At 37.9% G+C, this 22,084-nt stretch overlaps 1 protein-coding gene across 20 annotated transcripts in view; it reads left to right on the top strand.

The window, feature by feature from the left end:
- The window catches only part of ROBO2 (roundabout guidance receptor 2), a 968,715-nt gene that overhangs the window by 793,876 nt on the left and 152,755 nt on the right, over positions 1-22,084 (top strand). For all 20 annotated transcript variants that reach the window (XM_053386472.1, XM_053386491.1, XM_053386489.1 and 17 more), the window contains 3 exons: positions 9,961-10,118; positions 11,079-11,199; positions 18,023-18,161. In XM_053386472.1, the coding sequence (XP_053242447.1) occupies positions 9,961-10,118; positions 11,079-11,199; positions 18,023-18,161 (418 nt within the window). The remainder of the gene's footprint in view (positions 1-9,960; positions 10,119-11,078; positions 11,200-18,022; positions 18,162-22,084) is intronic.

The following is a 22,084-nucleotide window of genomic DNA, read 5'->3' as shown; positions in this document are numbered from 1 at the left end:
AGCAAGGCAAAGCCTCCGGAGCACGGAGGGAGCGCTCCCTCTGAGCTTCGGAGGCTTCGCGTTGCTATCACTGAAGCCAAGGAGCCTGCATTCGCTCCATAGGACGCACACATATCTCCCCTTAAATTTTGGAGGGGAAAAAGTGCGTCCTATAGAGTGAAAAATACTGTACTTACCACAGTTTTGTGTAGATTGATAACATTCTACACATTTCAGACAACACGAATAAAAAAAGGCATAATTTATACCATTTTCGACCATATCTGTAAGGTTTGCTTGACCTCACAGAATATTGTTTATAAGTATGAAAATGTTTCTTTTGAAATTAGGTCTAACCTCATAAAAGGATTCTGTGAAACTATTGGAAATTCCAAATGTAAAAGATTCAATTAATATTACCACTTAAAAAGATCACTGGGATCCGTTCCAACTTTTTGATTCATCAAGTTTGAGGCCCACCTCACTATCGTGGTTGCTAAGCAACGCTTTCCTACTCTTTAGGCCCAAATATCTCAAATTCATTCATTTTCCTTTCTACACCAAAGGTCCATAAAGGATTGTTTAGTTATTATTAATAAATATCAGCAAAAAAAAATTCTATAGCAGTTTTGCCTCCAGTACCTTCAACAACCACTTCTGCATATTGTTGTTGTTTAGTCGTTTAGTCGTGTCCGACTCTTCGTGACCCCATGGACCAGAGCACGCCAGGCACTTCTGTCTTCCACTGCCTCCCGCAGTTTAGTCAAATTCATGCTGGTAGCTTCGAGAACACTATCCAACCATCTCGTCCTCTGTCGTCCCCTTCTCCTTGTGCCCTCCATCTTTCCCAACATCAGGGTCTTTTCCAAGGAGTCTTCTCTTCTCATGAGGTGGCCAAAGTATTGGAGCCTCAGCTTCAGGATCTGTCCTTCCAGTGAGCACTCAGGGCTGATTTCCTTAAGAATGGAGAGGTTTGATCTTCTTGCAGTCCATGGGACTCTCAAGAGTCTCCTCCAGCACCATAATTCAAAAGCATCAATTCTTCGGCGATTAGCCTTCTTTATGGTCCAGCTCTCTTCTCCATATTAAACAATAATAAATCTTTTCATTTTTGTTCACAGAAGTATCTTTGCTGTGGTCATATGTTAAAATAATATTCCGTAGTTATTTAACTTATTGTGTATTCATCAATTCACACCCAGTTCCATATCTTCTGATCCCATTTCTTGTTATATTTGCCATGGTTTTCCATCCTGATTTTAAAAATGTATTTCTTCCATTTACACTACTTCCACTCTTTTTTCAAGAAAAACACCAAAGCCTTGCTAGCTTTTTCCTCCGAATTCACTCCAAATTGTACACCAAATGCTCTCTCTCCAGTTTATCTCTGCCAGCTCAGAATGTCTCCTCATTTCTCTGTCCATGGCTTCATTCCACTCCTCCAACATCTGCCATTTGGCTATTTCAGTCTTTTAGATACCCTTGCAAAGGACTTATCCATTTCATCCAATGCTACCATTTTATTTTCCTATTCTGGCAATCTTTTATCGATAGTGTTCTCCAAAGCCTCTGTGTCTTCATTAAGTCCCTTTTCCTTTTCATTCTTTGCTGGTTCATTTTCATCAATTACAGCTCTGATCTCTTTTCATTGTTCCTCCAATAATTGCTGCAAGATGCCAATAGTCAATGGAGTGTCAAAGGATGTATTTGCCATACTGGGGGGTTCTTGGTCTTATAAACAGCTCAACTGATACCTTAAGATCTTCACAGTCTCCACTTTAAAAACTTCTGTCTCCTGTCTCCACCTTAAGATGTCCACAGCATTTCTTATCTATCCACATTCTTTCCCACAGGGGGAAATGTGACATAGGAAAATTACTTTTGGTTTGAAGTTAACTTTCATTGAGAAAACAGAGAGTTAAAAATAAAACAAGAATTTCTAGCAATCAGAACTCCCTTGTCTATTTAAATCTTTCTTGGCATGCTTTTAGTTATGCCTTCAATCTTTTAATGATCAACTCTTCTTAAACCAGACAGTAGCTCACATACTGGATATAAACTTCAATTGGCAGACAGGTAACCTCTGTAACCTTTAAAGCAGCCATAAAGATAATTAGAGAAAGGTAGGCTTTGTCGACCTTATGCCTTGGGGACTGTTGGATGGTTTGGGGGGCACAATTTTATTTCTGCCACTCTACGTCACTCACTCTCATCAGGGTTCCTTGCAGCTTCTTAGTCTCCCAGCATAGAAAGTGGACTTTTCCCAAGCATCAGTGGTTAATCCCTTGTTCACTCTATTTTTCAAGAGTGAATTTAATAAGCAAGATTTAAAGCTTGGCTATCATCAAGCACCATGTAATTATCTCTGTTGGCGAGCAACCAAAAGAAGACGTTCGGTCTGTCATATCTTCCCCAAGAAGTCACATATATCTTTAATTTGTTTCCTAATTTTTATGGAACCAGTTTGTTTATGGTAATGTTCTAATTTTTCCAATTCAAGATGTAAAGATGTTGCTGTTTAAGCATGTTGTTTACACATCTTATTTTTTTTCTGCCATACAACATTCTCTTTCTACTGCTTTCATAGCATCCCAGATTATTTTTTCCTGGTAACATCTGCAGTATGTTCAACATATTCTGAAATGCTTGTGAAAATGGCTTCCACAGATTATTGGTTTAGTAAGTAATTTAGCATCAAAATACCATGAGGATATGGTTCCATGCGTGTTTAAAAGATGGACAAAGGATGGAAGATGTTAATTTTAGCTTCTTGAATTTTATTTTTAAGTGAAGTGGACATAACGTATTCTACATTTTTAAAAATACCTTTGTGAGTTTAAACTAAAATCTTTCTTTTTTATGAAAGGATCCTCAGACATCAATCAAATCATATTTATTTATAAAGATGTAGATCTGTCTCCACCCATGATTAATTCATCTTCTGCAAAATTCTGTAACTGTCTAAGTATGGAGGTCAAAAAAATTAGCAGTTTTATTTGGGGGCATATGTAGAAACTAAGGTGAAAGTCTGAAGACTGATATTACCTTATTCTTTGAACTCCATTTGGTAGACTGCTAATGTAAAAGTATATTCCAAGCTCTTTCTATACATGTGGGGCAAGTGCGAACCGTAGACATGGTTCAGTGAAAAAGGTCATTGGATAAGAACAGTTTACTGGTTTGTTTTGTTTTTGTTAAACCTCAAGGCTTGAAAATACTGTATACAAACCTAGGGGTACAAAAATACATACTATATTTTCTGAAATTGCTCACAAATCTATGTTAAGCCTTCTACAATTAAGGAATATTAACCATTTTTTAATTCCAAAAAAAAAAGTATTTTTACATTTATATTGTAGGATTTAGGCTGTTTGGCTAAAGGGGAATGTATTCAACAACATTAGAAGAAAAATATGTCTGTTGTGAACCTGGAAATATTTTCAGCATGATCCAAAACATTCCATTATCATATGCATAGTGCATGTAAAATAATTTCAGTCTTATCTTAAGGAAATCTATATCAACAAAAAGCATGCTCAGAAATGCTTATTGCTTTTCTCTCCCTTCCTTGGTTGTCAAAACAAAAGTGATGCCTTTGAAGATTTATGGCTGATGTGTAATGAGATTGCTGAATGTTAACTGCAGCATTCAGAATTCATTAGGGGCTAAAAGCGAGGGGGAGATAAGGTTATAGGGGCTTCACTACAGCGTAGATAGGTCATATAACTTTGTTTTCCATCTCCTAGTTTACTCATAAATATTTTATATTCTGGATTAGAAAGACTTCCACTCCTCATATCATCCAACAGTCAAATAGAATCTTTCCAGAAAATACAAAGATGTCAGCTTGCATTCAGTTGAACACAGTGAATTCTAAGAACGGATAGGATCTTCTTTTTGTCCTATTGGTGTGGGGAAAATAAAAAGCAGACAGCAGTAAGAGAGCATCAACAGACATAATAAAGCATCAGAAACCTGTGTGCGCAAGAAAGTTAACTTCCTTAAATCACATAACTGTTGATGACATATTTAACAGACTGACTCCCAGTGGCTGTAACGTATGATTGTAACACCTGATGCAACTGAAGAAGACAGAATCTTCTCTAAAGTAAGGCAGGGCTCAGAAAGCCTATGAGGGATTTCCCCGGTGTTTATTCAGATGGTGATATTTTTAATTATTTTGCTGAAAAAATAGTTTGAAAGGATTGAAGGTCATAAAAACACTCAGTTGATCATTCAGTTGTTACTATTTTAGTCCCAGAGATATGAAAGAGAAAATAAGAATGATGATATTGTATGCATAAAAGTCTGTCTCAATTAAGTGTATAGAGCATAAATACTTGCATGAGAGTGTGAGAGGTTTGTAAAAAAACAGTATCAAGTATACACTCTTAGCATCACTTTCTCTAATATCAAACTTGGGCAGTGAATGGTGACAGAACTACAGTGGTACCTCGGGTTAAGTACTTAATTCATTCCGGAGGTCCGTTCTTAACCTGAAACTGTTCTTAACCTGAAGCACCACTTTAGCTAATGGGGCCTCCTTCTGCTGTGCCGCCGGAGCACGATTTCTGTTCTCATCCTGAAGCAAAGTTCTTAACCCAAGGTACTATTTCTGGGTTAACGGAGTCTGTAACCTGAATCTTATGTAACCCGAGGTACCACTGTATAGCCAAAAACAGCATGCTTCTGATAACCGAAGGTGATATGTTGCAATACTCAAGATTTACGAAAGTACAAAACATGTGGGGGGACCTAATGGGATCCCCCCTTTAAAAACAGCTCAATGAGACCTGAACATGCTCTGTAGCTGCTGAAAGCTGAGTGTTGGCTGGGAGGAAAGTCTTAAAGATATCAGCCAAAAGCATAGATGGGATAGGAGTTAGTAAAGGAACAACCACTTTTGGAGACTGTGAGACAATTTCTGTGAGACATTCTATTTTCTACTTGCAATAAATTGAACTTGGTGTGCTGGGGGACAGGTGGCAATGGCAGTGCAGCGGCCATATCACTGGGAAGGCGTTTTCAGGCCTCATAGCCCATGTTTGTCTTGCTTAATTTGCCATTATAGTTCAACAAAGTAAACATAGAAATCTAATTAAGCTGCTGGTAGCGACAAGAAGAAGAAGAAGAAGAAGAAGAGTTTGGATTTGATATCCCGCTTTATCACTAGCCAAAGGAGTCTCAAAGCGGCTAACATTCTCCTTTCCCTTCCTCCCCCACAACAAACACTCTGAGAGGTGAGCGAGGCTGAGCGACTTCAGAGAGGTGTGACTGGCCCAAGGTCACCCAGCAGCTGCATGTGGAGGAGCGGAGATGCGAACCCGGTTCACCAGATTACGAGACTATCGCTCTTCATTTTGGGTTTAGTTTTTGTAAGGTTAAACATGAGCCTATGTTTGGACAACTCATTAAGCCAAATTTTGGTTTTGCCTTGCTGAGTTAAAAGGACCATGGAAGTACAAAGTTGCTACAGTCTCTTCTTCAGGACCCTTCATATTCATATTTAACCATGGGTTGGCTTAGCAAATGCAGTATAGCAACAGTGATTTGGAATATGCCAAATCCCATAGAAATCATTTTGATTTTTGTTGGATAAATAAAGACAACTCTGAGGGTTGTACCTAATTTGCTACAATAGCTTACGGTTGTGGGGTGGGAGGGCAAGTGGTAGCCCAATGATTATTTTATGATACAGGAGGACTGGATCCATCGCAATCTCCTGAAAGATGGCTTGAGACTACTTATCATCTGACAGGGGATTCTCCCGTCACTGCTTGCCTTGGTGCCTAATCTTCAAACAGAGTTTCCCAAGCTCTCTTTCCGCACGAGTGACAACAAAGCAAAGTGCACCTTGTTCTAATTTATTAGAATATTATGCAGTAAAGTGGTGAGATTGCTAGAATGAGATGAACCACTATGTTTGGTTCATACCTAGAGTATCATACTTAGAGACAATTTTATTATAGAGATTAAAAACTCAGTTTCATAAAATGAGAGGACCAAAACAGTGTATTGTATAAAATACATCTGTTATTTTAAATATTGATGTGTGTGTGTGCGCGCATGCGCACACACACACTATATTTTATAATGTATGCATATGGAATTTAGAAAACAGTCCCTGTAATATATTTGTGTAGATAGAAGGAGAAACCAGGCACTGTGGCAAAAGAATGTAAATTATCCAAAATCTCCTGACAGACCTGTACTTTCCCCTTCTAGCTTAGTTGCTTTGACCATAGGCTAGGGACTCATGGGACACAGACCAGATTGAAAACTAGAAGCAGACAGATGGTTATTTGTAATCATCATGTAAATGTAAATCCTATTAAAATGTGTTTTCCCCCTTTTCTTGGGGTCTGAGAGCTTTTATGGTAGAAGGAAGGATTACACTATGGATATATATATATTAATGATTATGAGCCCCTCTTTTACTTCACCAAAAAACACTCAGACTCATTTAAACAAATCGTCAGAGTCACAGAGGAGAAAATGAATCCCCTTTCTATAAAATTCCTAGAGTTTACAGACGTTAGTTTTACTTGGTCTGGATTTGGGCATAAACTGGCATATTTAGTGAGGAGTTGCTTTGGTAGCAAGCCTTTCCCCCGGTTGCACCAGGTGCTTTAGCTGCAAGCGTTTCTCTTCACTATACTGTTGCAACATGAAGCTTTCAACCATTAATGAACTTTTACATTTCAAATGAAAACGGGAAATGGTACTTCAGAAGTATATGCATTCTTCATCAAAGAAAGACCTAGAATGCCACAATTAAATTTTGTCTGGAGCATTATTGTATGTGTGCTGTAGAGCATAATATTGTATCTCTTTGAACCATCCGGTGTGAGACTGAAATAAATGGTTGAGGTCCATCATCACTTCCTTGACTGATTCTCTGCCTACTCTCAGATGTTTCCAATCCCAGATGAAAATGGCCAAACTGCCATTAGTTTAGCTGTGCACTTATTCTCATCTCCTACAGAATGACAGAATATCTGAAACAGATTATACAGCAGTTCTTTGGGGAGCTCCTGGAACTTTGACATGTCAACTGTATCATATTTAAAGATCTATTTGAGGGGGGTTTTCTCTACATTTTAGCGGATTTCATAGTATGAAAAAATTACCTGGTACTGTATAGAATATAAAATCTAGAAACTTAGTTCACATCTTTCAGGAGAGCCTTGCCTGAACAGTGGAGGAGAGCTGAAGCAGCCTTTGGTCAAAGGGTCCCGCAAAAGGTCCTCCCTCTGTCATCCCTGCAGTTTCCTATTATTCCGCCCAAGGTTATTCCAACCTACTGATCTCTCATTACCAGAATGGGGGAAAGTACAAATGTGCCTACCTAAAGTGTAGTTTTCCATTCCTAATGAACAGCAGGGCCTGTAAAAATATGATGACTGCAAAGGATCGTCTTGTACTCTCTAGTCTCTGGGACTAAGCTCCTTTCAAACAGAATGAGTGGTCACTAAATAGAAATATTATGCGAACAAATCAGGATGAATGTTCAATAATCAGGCTATTTATTACATGCCTTTTCTACATTCTAAAGAACTGCAGTTAATTTCTTGTTACAGGTAGGTAGCCGTGTTGGTCTGCCGTAGTTGAAACAAAATTTTAAAAATTCCTTCCAGTAGCACCTTAGAGACCAACTAAGTTTGTTATTGGTATGAGAAGTGTGCATGCACACGAAAGCTCATACCAATAACAAACTTAGTTGGTCTCTAAGGTGCTACTGGAAAGATTTTTTAAAGTTAATTTCTTGTTTGTTTGAGGATTGCCTTTCCTCTTTTCAGATGGAACACAATGCAGACAGTTCATGGTCCCAGCCCAAAGGGGTTTATAATCTAGATTGGGGGCAGGTGGCAAGGATTACAGTGAGTAGAAAGTGATTGCTTGATCTCTGACAGAAGACAGTAGAAAAAGCATACCGTGATGCTAAAATTTAATTATCCTAAAGTGGGCACGCCAGTGATTATGTAAATAATCCAGAGGCCAAGTAGAGTTTAGAGATCAGTGTTTCCAGTATTGTAACATGCTGGAATTGGTGCTTGACTTTCTGTGTAATTTTTAAATTGTACTTTTTGATCCTGAATATTACCAAACTTCCATTTGTGAAATAAACTTTTTCCCCTCATTATTTTCTAACTTTCTGTGTTTGTATACTGATATACACAGAGGAATATTACAGAATGGAAAATTTTGTGGATTGTCATTCTTGAATAAGCTGGCTTCTGATAGTGTATTTCTTACTTCTGTGTTTTGGATATACTTTGCCACATTCTGTGCTCTTCTGTATTAGGATATCATCATTCTGTTTTGTCTCCAAAATTAACTATTCCTCACTCTTTTCTTTCTTTTCTATCAAATGTGAATTCTTGACAGATGCAAATATATAAATCTTTCTTGCTTTTTTATGGGAAAGATTTGTATAATATGCACCAGTCCAGAGTATTCCTTTCATTTGAAGCTTTAGGCAAGAAAAATGTGGGAAGAGGCTTCTGAAATATGCCCTTCACCCTGCCAGATGTGTTCCTTTAGAGAAAGTGGAGTTCTTGCCAGAATGATTTTTACGCCAATTCTTTTATTTTTATTTTCTGCGTCTAGACATGGTGTACATAAACAGCTCCTTTTTATATTAGAAACTAAATTAACCTTTAATTAGTTTCTCCCTCTCTTAGGATTTACCTGTGTGCCTTGAAAATGCTAAAACGATAAGCAGAAACCCATATCTGTAGCTGAGAGCCAGATTTATATGCAGGCTCACCTCAACCCATTCAGTGGCTAATCCTTGTGCATATAAATTTTATCCTTCCATGTAACACACGAAAATGGGAAATGTGCAGTTCAAAATGTTAAAATGGAGCACATTTTATTAACAGCAAAAGCAGTAAATTAAATCTGCTTATAAGTGAAGAGTGAACATTTTTGCTGAACTGTTCCAGACTGCTCCTTTAGTGAGACACAGGCTTTTCTTGATTTCTCAGAGGGCCCTTGTTCCACTAAAGGTGAAATCTGTATTAAAACAGTAATGAGCCTCTTGCATAGTTGAACTACAAGAGAGGAGATGCCCTAATTTTTAGTGGCTGATTTTGGAGCTCTTTTCAGTTCTGTGTTGTTAAGGGTGCCAATTAACTTAGAGACTGGAACATGCATGGAAGAATAATGATAAAATAATATCATCTCTGAACACTAAAGTCTAATCCCTGTGCTGTGACATAATTTCTATAAGAAGGTAGTTCCCTAAACTAGTTTTCCAACAGTTGAGAGTAACCTGCAAGCATTTTCTCCCTTCTGGTTTTCTCTCACAATCATAGCAGCAAAGATAATAAGTGAGAATAAAAAAAGCATAACTTTATGTATACCTAGATCTTGGCATCCTTCATAAATTGTTGTTGCTGTTTATTATTATTATTATTATTATTATTATTATTATTATTATTATTATGCCGTAGAAGTAAAACTGTGTAGTGTGTCACTTCTTCTTTTGCCCAGATGACTTTAAAGTGACTGCTGTGGATATAGGTGCCGTTTGAGAGATAGGCACACAGGATTTCCAAAAGGTTACAAGCAAAGTCCAGCATGCTGTTTTCCTTAATGAAAAGAATTCAGTGTCAGAATGGCAATCATACTATTAGGGTTTTTTGTCCTCAGAAGGTCACATTGGCCAGATGTCACTTGGCAGGTGTGGCTGCAGAATAAAAAAGAAACTGGGTGTGTATGTGTGCATTTATATGAGAGATACTGCTACAAAATACATATGCATAGCCTGTACTCATATGCTGAGAATCGGCCACCTATGGAGTCATATTTATTTCTGGTATAGTGGCTGATTGGGATGGATTTTTTATAATGCATGTTAAATAGCCACCAAAGAAATTTTGACCAATAATTTTTTTTTCTTTGCCAGTATGCTGTTATAATAAATCTTCTTTCTTTTTCTTCCTTTCTTTTATTTATATATTATTTTTGTATCAGTGCTACGGGATGATTTCCGACAAAATCCCACAGATGTTGTTGTGGCAGCAGGTGAACCAGCTATTTTAGAGTGCCAGCCTCCTCGAGGACATCCTGAGCCCACTATCTACTGGAAAAAAGACAAAATCCGAATAGATGACAGAGAAGAGAGAATCAGTGTAAGTCTGTCCTACTGAAATGGGAACCTAAAAAATATTGATCAATTTGCTAAAAAGTAAATCTCAGTGTGGGTTTTCTGGTAAATTGGAGCATTAAGCACTGTGGCTAAATAACTGAATGTGGGAGAATCACAGTATGGACAGCGATGCTCTTGGGCCTCTTCTCATAAGCATTTTTCAGGTGGAAGGGTGATAAAAAAGTTCCTTTTCCCATCAATTGTCCAGTGAAAGTGCACTTGTGAAATCCCTTTGTGACCAAAAGCACCAAATATTTCAAAGACATTTGAAAGAACTGAGGTCACCAAAGTGTCCTGCTATGCCCCTTCACAAATTTTAAATACTGTATTTTTTGCTCTATAAGACGCACTTTTTCCCTCCTAAAAAGTAAGGAGAAATGTGTGTGCGTGTTATGGAGGAAATGCAGGCTGCGCAGCTATCCCAGAAGCCAGAACAGCGAGAGGGAGCGCTGTGCAGCAATCCCTCTCGCTGTTCTAGCTTCTGGCTTAGCTTCTGTCCCTTCCCCCACCTCCCAGAAAAGCCCACAAGAGCTGCGCTCCCTTTAAAGAGCCGTGCGGAGCTTTTTCCCGAGAAGGGAGAAGGGCAACCCATCAGTGACGGGCTGCCCTTCTCCCTCCTCGGGGAAAAGCCTGCAAGCGCCACACACACGCTCCATGCAGCTCGTGAAAGAGAGCGCTGAGCAGAGCCTGGGATGCATACAGGCTCTGCTGAGCGCTTCCTTTAAAGAATATTTTTTTCTTGCATTCCCCCTCTAAAAACTAGATGTGTCTTATGGAACAAAAATTACTTTAATCTTACATGAAGAATAGTGCTTTAGAAATAGTAATTACATTTGCTAATATTTATAAATATTGCTACTTGTGTTTTTCTTTTCATCTTTAGTTATATGAAACCGCTTACAGTGTGCTAAAACTTAGACTTTTTTCATTTTCCCCCTGATAGATAAGAGGTGGGAAGCTTATGATTTCGAACACAAGAAAGAGTGATGCTGGAATGTATACATGTGTTGGCACCAATATGGTGGGAGAACGGGATAGTGACCCAGCAGAGCTCACTGTCTTTGGTAAGGGAACTTCTGAGATATTTGCTTCCTTCTGTTCTTGAGCTGCAGGCACAAAATATATGTGAAAAAGTTAGCTTTCTACTGTCACATCTACAATAATGCCCACGTTAGTTTATGGCTTTCCTGCCCTGAATAATTGTTTTCTGATAAGTAAAACCATAATGCTGCATTAGCGTTTCCATTACAGGTACTGGATTAAGGTTAGGACTTACTCAGATCCACATAGTTAAATTAGTTAAAGCCTTTTATCTTCCTTTGCACTGTTGGAAATATAGTGAAATATTTCCTTGGAAACAATGTGGATTGCTGTCTGAAAATACAGAACATCCCATGAATTTTGCTAAAGGAATTTAGTGCTAGGAATGAAAATCGTTTGTAAATGTAAATGTCTATCCAAAAGAACATTTTAGTGATCATCATAGTATATATTCCTCTACACATGGGAGTTTAATCAATGTCTTTATTTTTCACCACTTCTTTAAAGTAAAAGTACACATTTTAATACCACAAAATAGTTTATTTTGGCAGATCTCAGTTTCTTTCATTCTTCAAGCTGGCCAGAATTGTATTCAACTAACTTTTTCTCAGAGTAGAACCATTCAGATTAATGGACCTAAATTAGTCATGGCAATGAATTTCCATGGATCTGCTCTGATCAGCTCGCTGCCTTGTGGGACATCTTTGGGAGAGGAAAAGGCTAAGAGGTAAATGCTACTCAAATTCAAAGTGTAGTGGAAAATTCTTCTGGCAACTTCTGAGTCCAAGAGCGGAGTCTTGTCATCTGAGCTGTCTAGGGCCACCAAACACACTGCCCAGGCTTGTGCCTTGGAGAGGTCACTCCAGTGCTGCTAACACAGCAAAAGCAACACAGGCAGCAGTTGTGAGTTACTGGTCTCTGCAGCCACAGCAGGCACTGTGATTCTCCAGTGGTTTGACTTCACCCTTGGAAGTACACTGCATTGTCTCTCAAGACAGACAGATGCCAACAACTCTGAGCAAAAGTTAGTTGAATACAGCCCAAAGACTTTCTCTTTACTAGTAATTTATCAGACATTATTGTCTATTTAATATGCATTTCATCCACTACACAAGCTAGTGGGGTTCACTAGGAGTAAGTCCCATTGAACTTATTAGGACTTCTGAGGATTGTACTAGGCTATAGCGTTGGGTCTGTATTATAGGAAACTCACATTTAAATTCTGCGTTGACTCCATGGTAGCCACTATAATAGCTTTAGAGCAAATAAATAACTTTAGATAAACTTTTTCAGGACTGAAATTGTCTGTCCCCGATATACACTGTTTCCCTTGAATGCTTCTTTGGATCTCCATTGGTACCAGTACAAAATCTGCAGAACTACACTCTTTGGTTATCTGAAGGTAGTTGAAATAGGAATGCTTTGCAACCTCAGGAGTGCATAAACATTCACGTCTGTCAGGCACTGGATGTAGAAAGTGGTTCATACAAGAGAATGGCAAACAAATATTATTTAAGTGTCTGTTAATAATTTGGTTAACTTTCCTTCTTCCAGACCATGTAGGCAGGAAGAAGAAACAGTATCAAAAGGAAATGTAATGAAAATATGTACCGTAAGCCCACAACTTATGCACATTTAACTTGTGTGCATTCATCTTTACGCACTTGGCAAAAGTTTTTAAAGTGGGGCAGACATGTGGGGGGAAAGACTGTGGCAAGCTTGGCAATCCCACCTGCCATAGCTATGGGCCAACATTATTATTAGCTAGGCAAGCATTTTTGCCTTTTTCTGAAATGACCCCTTGATGTTGGGCCAACATCAATTTTCAGTATGATTCACATATTACATTTTTATATTGGCTTTACCTAGTGACTTTTGCAACATGATAAAATTATAGATCATGGGGAGGAGGCATTCTAATTTCCAGTTAAAATGCATTTTACTTGATTTATAAGTCCCAATAATCATGGACCTAACACCACGCTGTTTGTTTGAATTACCACACATTAAAAAAACAAAACCCCAAACATACCGTTATCATGGCAAGTCGTGTTTACCTGTGTTTTGTGTGTATCTGAGATGACATTGCTTTCCATGAGCAACTCACTCATATAAGGATATGGTAAAATTTCACCATGTTGGATGATGAGTTTTCTGACTACTTGAGGTAGTTTTATTAATGAGCTTAAGCAGTATGACCTACCATGAAGATGCTGAAGTTAACCTGCCATGGAAGTGCTAAAGTTAACACTAGTAATTGTTATTTTGGCTGCAGGAAGTCTGCCTTAAGCAACTCAAGGCACTTAAACATTCCACCTTAGGTGTTTAATATTGATTTAAATGCCTTTTTCTAGAAACCCCGACCTGTAAATGTTGGTCATGTACTTAAAATAAAACCCAGAACAGGAAATTAAGGTTGGTTTGTGTGGGAAACTGAAAGCATTTAATAACATTTCTGGCAAGTCCACAGAAAGTGCTGAAAGAGATAGACAGAAGTTAATTAGTCATTTGCTGATTAATCTTTCTTCTTCCTTTAAAACATGTGAAAAATACTTTCACTTTGTCCATATCCTGTTTTAAATGTTTCTACATATTGGTTTTCAAACATTTCCAGGATACAGTCCCTTATTATTTTGGTCTTGAAATGCTTTCTACCTAAAGTCAATTTTGGTATGTCACTCATAACTGAGCTCTAGGTCCCCATGCTGTGAATTTAGCTTCAGGCATTGCCTCTGGTGAAACTGAGTAACAGTAAGTAGGCTGGTTACCAGGGGTCCTGTGGGAACAGTAGGGAGGTCAGGACTAGAATTGTACATAAAGCATTTTTCTTAAATAGCATTGGACTAAAACTTTAAATACACTCAACAAAATAAAAAGAGAGAAATGGGGCTATGAGTACCCGTACTTAAGGAAAATGTGGTTTTCAGAATCTTCTACCAAGATATGAACTTGATTGGATAATGTCCAATGCAAATTGAGAATATTTTCTGTATGTTAACAAGCAGCATTGTCAGGGCGTATTTTTAGTGTTTAAGTGTGGAAATTCTACACACCCCTCCACTCTAGTAACCCACTACATATATAGGAATCCCAAACTGAGATTAAATATATGTGTTAGAAATGCATCTAAATATCTAATATGTATCTGTCCTAAATACATGTTTTTATTCACAAAAGTAACATGATACACAATGCATCATTTATGTTGTCAGGATCCCTATTCTTTAAGTTATGTGGATGTACATTGCTAAGGACACAGAAATCTAGTATCAGTTCAATTGTTGGTTTCTCTGAGGTAATGGAGAAAGTTTCTTAGACTTGTAGTTGGCTGAATTTTTTCTATAGAAAGTAACATCCAAAGATGCTCTTAGTTGTCTATGTACTGCTTCATTATAGGTAGTGGATTGTAGCCAATAGTGGCTTTGCACTGCTTGTGCAAGGTGTGGTTGATCCTGTCCACCAGCTGCAGCCTTCTGTATCCTGTCCTACTCTTTCCAGGGGGCATGGGGTGGGGTAGGGGCTCTATGGTTAGCTGTTTGGACCAAAGGTGAGATTGTGCCAGAAGCCTTGTAAATGCCATCTTGGTAGTCAAGATAACTCTGAAATAAATTGGTGATAGTTGTAAATATGAGATCACCTATGTTTATGCACTTGCTCTGTTTATGCTAATTGACTGGCTTTGACGTTACGCTCATCTGTGGGCTTGGAGTGCTGGGCTCTGGGCCCAGAGAAGGAAGCTATCTGTAAGACTTGGATATTTGCCACCTATGCCCTCATCAGCCAGGTGGAGTAATGGGAGGTTCTGGCCAAAGTGACATATGATGCTTTGTGTATAAAGAATGTATAAATGTTTGCTTGGGTGCAAACAAGTCGTGAAGACCTCTCCTTGCTTCGTTTTGGTCCATCCTGAATTTGTAACGGGAGTGGGGCTTGGAAGGCTGTGTTGTAAGTTTACTCTTCCTTATAATAAAGCACTAGAATTGATTACTCTGGTGTTTTTGACATCCTTCATCAGTCCATTTGCAAACCATTCTTTTTGCCCTGCAGTTCAGAACAGCTGTAATTGGTGAAAATCATGTGCACAACCTTACCTGAGTGGAAGTGCTTTCCATGAGCACAAAGCCACCATTGGATAAACTCCTATATATTAGAGCAAAAAACGTGACAAAGGATAGCTTTGAGTCTGTGTATGCTAGAATAAAGCAGCCCTCAATCCACCAGTTTCTTAGAGCTTGTTCATTAAATTTAGACAGAGTGACGATTTGCAAGGTTTTTCCCCCTTGAGGTGTATGGTGGAAAAGTATCTGAAACCATCATATGTTCTGTCAAAGGACTGCAAGGCATGTATACAAATAAATAAGTAAGTAGAAAGGCTAAACTATGGGTCACCAGCTTCCAAAGGTGGCCAAGGATTTTTCCACTGATCAAGATAGGATCAATTTCTGGAAGCCTTACAATCTTGCATTCAGTAATATATCTACATTCTATCATACAGTACTTTTAAAAAAGGAATTTTCTCTGGGGCAGGATTAACTCAATAAGTCACTATTTAAACTTTCATAAAGATTAAAAAAAAGTAAAGAACATTAGCGCTTTCATTTAACAACAACTGGCACTAGTAATTTAGTACTTTTTTACTTTTATATTCTTTCCACTGTTTACAGGCAACATACACACTTCCCTATTCTTAGCAGCCTCAAATAATTTAAATAAATAATTAAATTGAAATTATTTGAAATAGGTATTTATTAAAATAAATAAACATCATGGCAAGCCATAGGCGTTGATAGTAACTACATCTCTTTTCATTGGTAGCCAAATTACACAGGACCACATGTCAAATTTTGTGTATTTTTGTTCTGATGCATTCTTGTTGGAGAGAAATGGTATATCCTAATTTTAAAATCAGATATTCGCTGGTTTATTTGAGGAGTATTACTGCTCTTTTAATTTCAAACCAAATTTCTCTGACACAATGGTGGTAGAAATAGTAGCAGCTGAAGTAGCAGCTGCTCAATTTTTTTGTAGTAACCTGCTTTATTTTCAATACTTCCTTTTTGCATTTCTTTTAGCATTTGGTATCATGCATACACGCCTCACCTGAGTCTAAGGCAGAAAGATACTCAAGTGAGCAGCTAATATCACATCACATTTTTATCACATTTAACATTCAAACTTATTTTTATTTTAATAGAGCTCTGTGATCTCCACTGGCATTCTCATAGCTCCATTGTTTCCAATGGGCCTTCAGATAAGGTCCCGTTGTTTTCAGTGGGAATTCTTATCATTCGTTTTAGTATGTCTCCTGGCTGTGCAGTGATATAAACTATACATTTTGGAGAGAGAAAATGTAAATACGGCTGCTGGAGGTGGGGGGCAGAAATTGAGCCTTCTAAGATGTGTCAGATGGGCAGAGGAGCAAAGGGATTTGTGTCCTCATATTGAAGAAAGAAGCTGAGTGAACTTAAGAAGGCACTTTACCAGTGGGGAACTTTTGAGTTCATTGGTGGGAGCTTCATGAGGGCTAGTAAGGAATTTCCCCAGTACTTTATATTTTTGAAAATGTCCTGCTCTTGTATGTCCTGTCAAGTGCTGTACCATAACTTAAGCCTCTGTGAATTTATTAATGTGATAGGTAGCAAACATTTATAACTACAAGCAAAGTTTATTCGAAGTTATAAAGGTCATAACAGCCATAGTCTATGACACAACATATAACTGTGACCTATTTTATTGCCCTCTTCAAAAGCTTTTAATATTCACACAGAAACAAAGTCTGGGGAGAGTGTTCATTATTTACTCAGCTAAAGCTTATAAAATGGCTACGTTATACATGTTATCTATAGCTATGATTTTAATTTATCTGTTGAATGCTGTTGACAGAACAGCAATTATAATTATGCCACTAAAATTTATAGGCAGATTTTTTAAAACAGCAAGTCATATTTCCAAAAATCTGCTATGAAATTAACTTAACTGAGTGATGTAAGACAATACTTTATTTAGCATACACAAGAAACCAGTATTTTTTTGTCTCCTGAGAGATTAACATTGCAAGCAAGTTATGCAGGTGATTCAAATCCAGTTAATCTTGCATAAAGAATGTTAATTGCTTTGGCAATGGCATTCATTGTGATCATTCTATAGTAGTATAATTAGCTATTGGACAAACTCACAATACTCTCTGAGAACACAACTTGGGAAATTACTATTTTTTCCTGGAAGTCATACAGAAAATAGTAGAGATGGTGCAAAATTAAAATAATGAATACTTGGGTTTGCATGTCTTTGGTATCTAGTATGCACTTCTGTGATTGTTTTCTTGCAAGCTCTTTATGGTTAAAACATGCAACATATTGTGCTTTGCCTTAAAGAAACATGTATTCAATTTACCCATGGTCACTGGAAAAGTTAGAGTTGACTCTAACTGAGGTGGTAGCAATCAAGAGATGAAGCTTCTGCAATCACATCTTGTCTCCATATATAATATAAATGAACACATTTCTCATGCAGTAACTGCAACTGTTTTTGATTGCTTGGGTTTGTGAAATGGCCATAGCAAATACCTAGCTTTTTCCATTTAGCCTGTACAGGATTCCCATGTGCTCAGTAGAGTCCCATTTCTGCCTTCCTGTCAGAGCACAAATAACTTGTTTGCGGAGAGGCAGGAGTTCAGTTTGGAGACGTGAAAGGCCCACCTGTCATTCCACTTTATGGTTTCTAGTGGGAGGAGAAACAAGGCTCAGTTGAGCATACAGGCACTATGTTTGCTGAGGACTGGATTGTTCCCAAAGATTTGAAATTGAATAAAGCCAACTTGTTTAATTTGGAACTCTTGTTTTCAAGAACGACCCACATTTCTCAGGAGACCAATCAACCAAGTGGTTTTGGAGGAAGAAGTTGTAGAATTCAGATGCCAGGTACAAGGGGATCCTCAGCCAACAGTGCGTTGGAAGAAAGATGACAATGACTTGCCAAGAGGAAGGTATGAAAAACACTAATTGCTATTCTCCTTTCTGGTGATTCTGATTGCTGTACTTGATCACATTAATCAGGAAAATGTTTTGGACTTTAGTTGAATGCTGGATTTTTATTGCCTGTTGAACATGTGCTTCCACAGTACAATGTTTTTGCCTTTAGGCTGACAAATATGAATGAGCACAGAGCTTTCACCATTGAATCCAGTGATGAGGAACCTCTAGCCTGTGGATCAGTCTTGGCCTGGCAGATGCTGTTGTTAAAGTGACAGAGTGTGAGAGGCAGGAAGTTTGCAAAAGTCATTGTGTTTGGCTAATTAATCAAACATGGAGAAATATAGGCAAAATATATGTTCAGCTATGTCCGTGAGAAACATTGGAGAAACACCACACAACCACTCCCAACTTTAATCATAATGCTCAGGACTTCTCTGAGTGTTATCTTGTGAATGTAGCCCTAGGTTACATCTGGTAGTTAAAATTTCACATGCCTAAACATCAGAGCTAATTTTATACGCTCATACGTACAGTACTTCCTTGTGGGTGGATCCCATCCCTCTTTGATTATATCTGTAAAGAGGTCAGGAAAGGAGCCATGTCATTTACCTGTCCCACATTGTGGTTCTTTACTTTCATTACTGGAACAACAAGAATACAGCAATGAGCAAGAAGCATTCATGCCACCCTGGGGATGCATGAATCAGATGAATTGACCACCAGTGTTGCCTACAACAACATCAGACATATTCAGTATTAAGTCAAAGCAAATGCAAATCCTGAGGAGAAACTATTAGAAACAGATTAGAGCAAAATATTGTTAGTAACATACATATGTTTATTGTTTCATTTGCATTTTTTTCCTTTACATTTATAGATCATGAATAAATATCAACAAATTCATAATCTGTTTTGAAAACATAGTGGCATTTTAAAAACAGTACCATGCAGAATTTATGCTCTGGCTGGTTACAAGGTTTATTATAGGAGTAGCCCATTTGAATCACTGACCCAACACAGCATGCATTTTATCAAGGATAAAAATACCTGGTGCAGCCAAACCTTGGTTTTCGAACGTCTCGGAAGCCGAACACCAAAAACTCAGAAGTGAATGCTTCTGTTTTTGAATGCACCTCGGAAGTCAAATGGCTTCCGAGGCACGTTTTTCATTCCCCCCGCCCCCAATTGACTTTGCAGTCAGCTCATTGATTCTCGGTTTCTGAACATTTTGGAAGTCAAATGGACGTCCGGAACAGATTACATTCGAAAACTGAGGTTCCACTGTATATATTGCTCTAAAAAATCTGCATAAGTTTAAACCCACCATACCTCACAAAGACAAGGAAAACATTTAATCAGGTATGACTCATGTCAAACTACTGTAGGTAAACAAGAAACTGTTAGATCACCAGCTTGATACCCATGACTGAAATAATAGGTTTTGCAATTGACTGTTGCTTTAGAGCAGGTATAGGCAAACTCGGCCCTCCAGATGTTTTGGGACTACAACTCCCATCATCCCTAGCTAACAGGACCAGTGGTCAGGGATGATGGGAGTTGTAGTCCCAAAACATCCGGAGGGCTGAGTTTGCCTATGCCTGTTTTAGAGTGTAAATTGTAAAATACAGGCCAGATTCTGGCCGCCAGAATATTCCAAAGGTAGTCAATCAAAGTGGTTAGATATAATTCCTAGTGTTTGGGAAATGTAAACTGACTAGTAGGAATGGTGTGCCTCTTCAAGTAGCTTATTAATATGACTAGTTTTCTCTTTGATGTGTGTTTCATGCAAATAGGACTGACACATTTATATTGAAGGGCAGTGAGGTCCCTAAATGATGGAGAGCATCCATAACAACTTCTAACTAAATATGGCCAGAATCAAATCCCAAGTTTTCTGCTTTATTTAGGCTTAGATAGGGAGTCATTGTTACTCTCTGATATGCTGTGGTATGGGTGATGACATTTCTTTGGCTTAACGTTTAATAAAATTTGATTAGGGCTTGTGCAGCGTTTCATGTTTTCAAATTTCTAGCAAAGCCTGAGAGACCAGCTGTATAGCCTGTAATTATGTAGCAAGTGATACAAGATTCCCCCCCCTAAGAAAGTGGAAAGATTTTCAATTACAAGTTAAAATTTATGACATACTGTAATAAGTGTTTAAACCTTTACATGGAAGAAGATAGCAGTGCCAATTCTTGTGAGACTGAGGCTACTGCACTGAATGCATTTGTCAGTTTCTTTAAAAATATCGCATGGTTCATTTTTGTATTACTACTATGAGTAGCTTGCTCAAGTTCAGTAAATACCCCTTTAATGAAATTACAATCTGTACTTGTGAGTTGCATGTACGGACATTTTCTGATTAAATGAGTATTGGTCTAAGGCAAAGCCTTCCAAATTTTTATGTTGGTGGCACACTTTTTAAACATGCATTTTGCGACACAGAAATTCAGTTTTACTATGGAGGTTAAACTGACTCCTTTCCAAGCATTTGCACAACAGACCTACACACTGCAGCTGACACACTAATGTGTCGTGACACAGTTTGGAAAGCTCTGGTCTAAGGAATTGAAAGTGGCAAGCAACCATACCATACAGGAGGAAAGAGATGTGATTGTAGGTTATTATACTGAACAACCACTGTAGAAATACTAAATAGCAGAATTACGGTATGCTTTGCGTGCTTAAGTACAAGAACAAACTTTCTAGGTGATATCCAACATTAGTCATTGAACAGACCCATTGCAATCAATATACTTATCCACTGATTTAAGTGGGTCTGTTTTGAGCATGACTTGGCTGGGTATTTCCTTCTGATTCCCTCTTCCACCTCCCAAGTTTGAAATTGGTTTAACTTTGAAAATAGATCATAATGACTTAACAAAGAACAAAGTGAATAAGGTGAATTGTATGAAGTCTGCAGTTATAAATTATAAAGTAAATTAAATGTTCCTAACTATACAATAAATCCTAAATAATCATGTTTCTGTAATTTGAATGGAGGCAAACCATCCCAACTGTTACCCTATTTTGGGGTAACATCTTGACCCAGCACCAAAATTTGCATGTTGATATTGCGGTTGGCTTCACTGCAGCTACAGATACTGAAGGGTATCAGCAATAACCAAGGCATTATTTTCACCCCCCAGTCAACAAAGTTTTGAATTCATGATGTAGATGGAGCCAAAAGAAATCTGAAGCCAACTTCAGGCTGTTCTAGCAGTCTGTAGTTGTGGTGAAGAGACCCTTCTATTTCCTTTACAAGGATGGATGAAATGGAAATTTGGGTTATGTTCACCTTTTAGAAATTCTCTTCTTCACATATTTTCATGGGAAAACTGAAGTGAGTTCTCAACTGGCATAATAGTGTAGCAATTTTATTTATTTATTTTATTTTATATTTTATTTATATACTGCCCTTCATGTGTAGCTCTCAGAGTAGTTCACAACATTAAATATACAAAATAAAAGCATGGAATACACAAGAAAAGAAAAGAAACCTGCTAACTAATAACTACTGCTTCACCATATCTCAGTCTAAAATGGTGATGTCAAATTGCCCTTAGATTCAAAGAGTTTCAGCAGAAGCTACAGCTTTATCCTTTAAGAGAGGGATCTCAGATACCATCATTTATCACCTAGTCACCTCAAGGACCAATTATAGCAATAACTATGTGTGCTAGCCTTTTATTGTTTGGACACTTCAGCTACTCTAGAATTCAGTGACTGCCACTGTTAGCTGGAGTTAGTAGCAGAGAGTACATTACTTTGCTATTAAAGGACTGTCATTGGTTGCCTGTCAATTTCCAGGCACTTCAGGGATTTCTCCTAAATTTCAGAAATCATTGTGTTGTCAGCTCAGTCAATAGCTATTGGGGCAGTGGGAGAATAATTACTCTGGCTATTGTAGTTTTCATTAAAATGTGTTTTAGCT

Source organism: Podarcis raffonei, chromosome 4 (genome assembly GCF_027172205.1).
Source record: "Podarcis raffonei isolate rPodRaf1 chromosome 4, rPodRaf1.pri, whole genome shotgun sequence".
In the NCBI taxonomy this organism is placed as follows: Eukaryota; Metazoa; Chordata; class Lepidosauria; order Squamata; family Lacertidae; genus Podarcis; species Podarcis raffonei.
The sequence above is the reverse complement of the archived record's forward strand: the minus strand, read 5'-3'. Positions and strand labels throughout refer to the sequence as shown.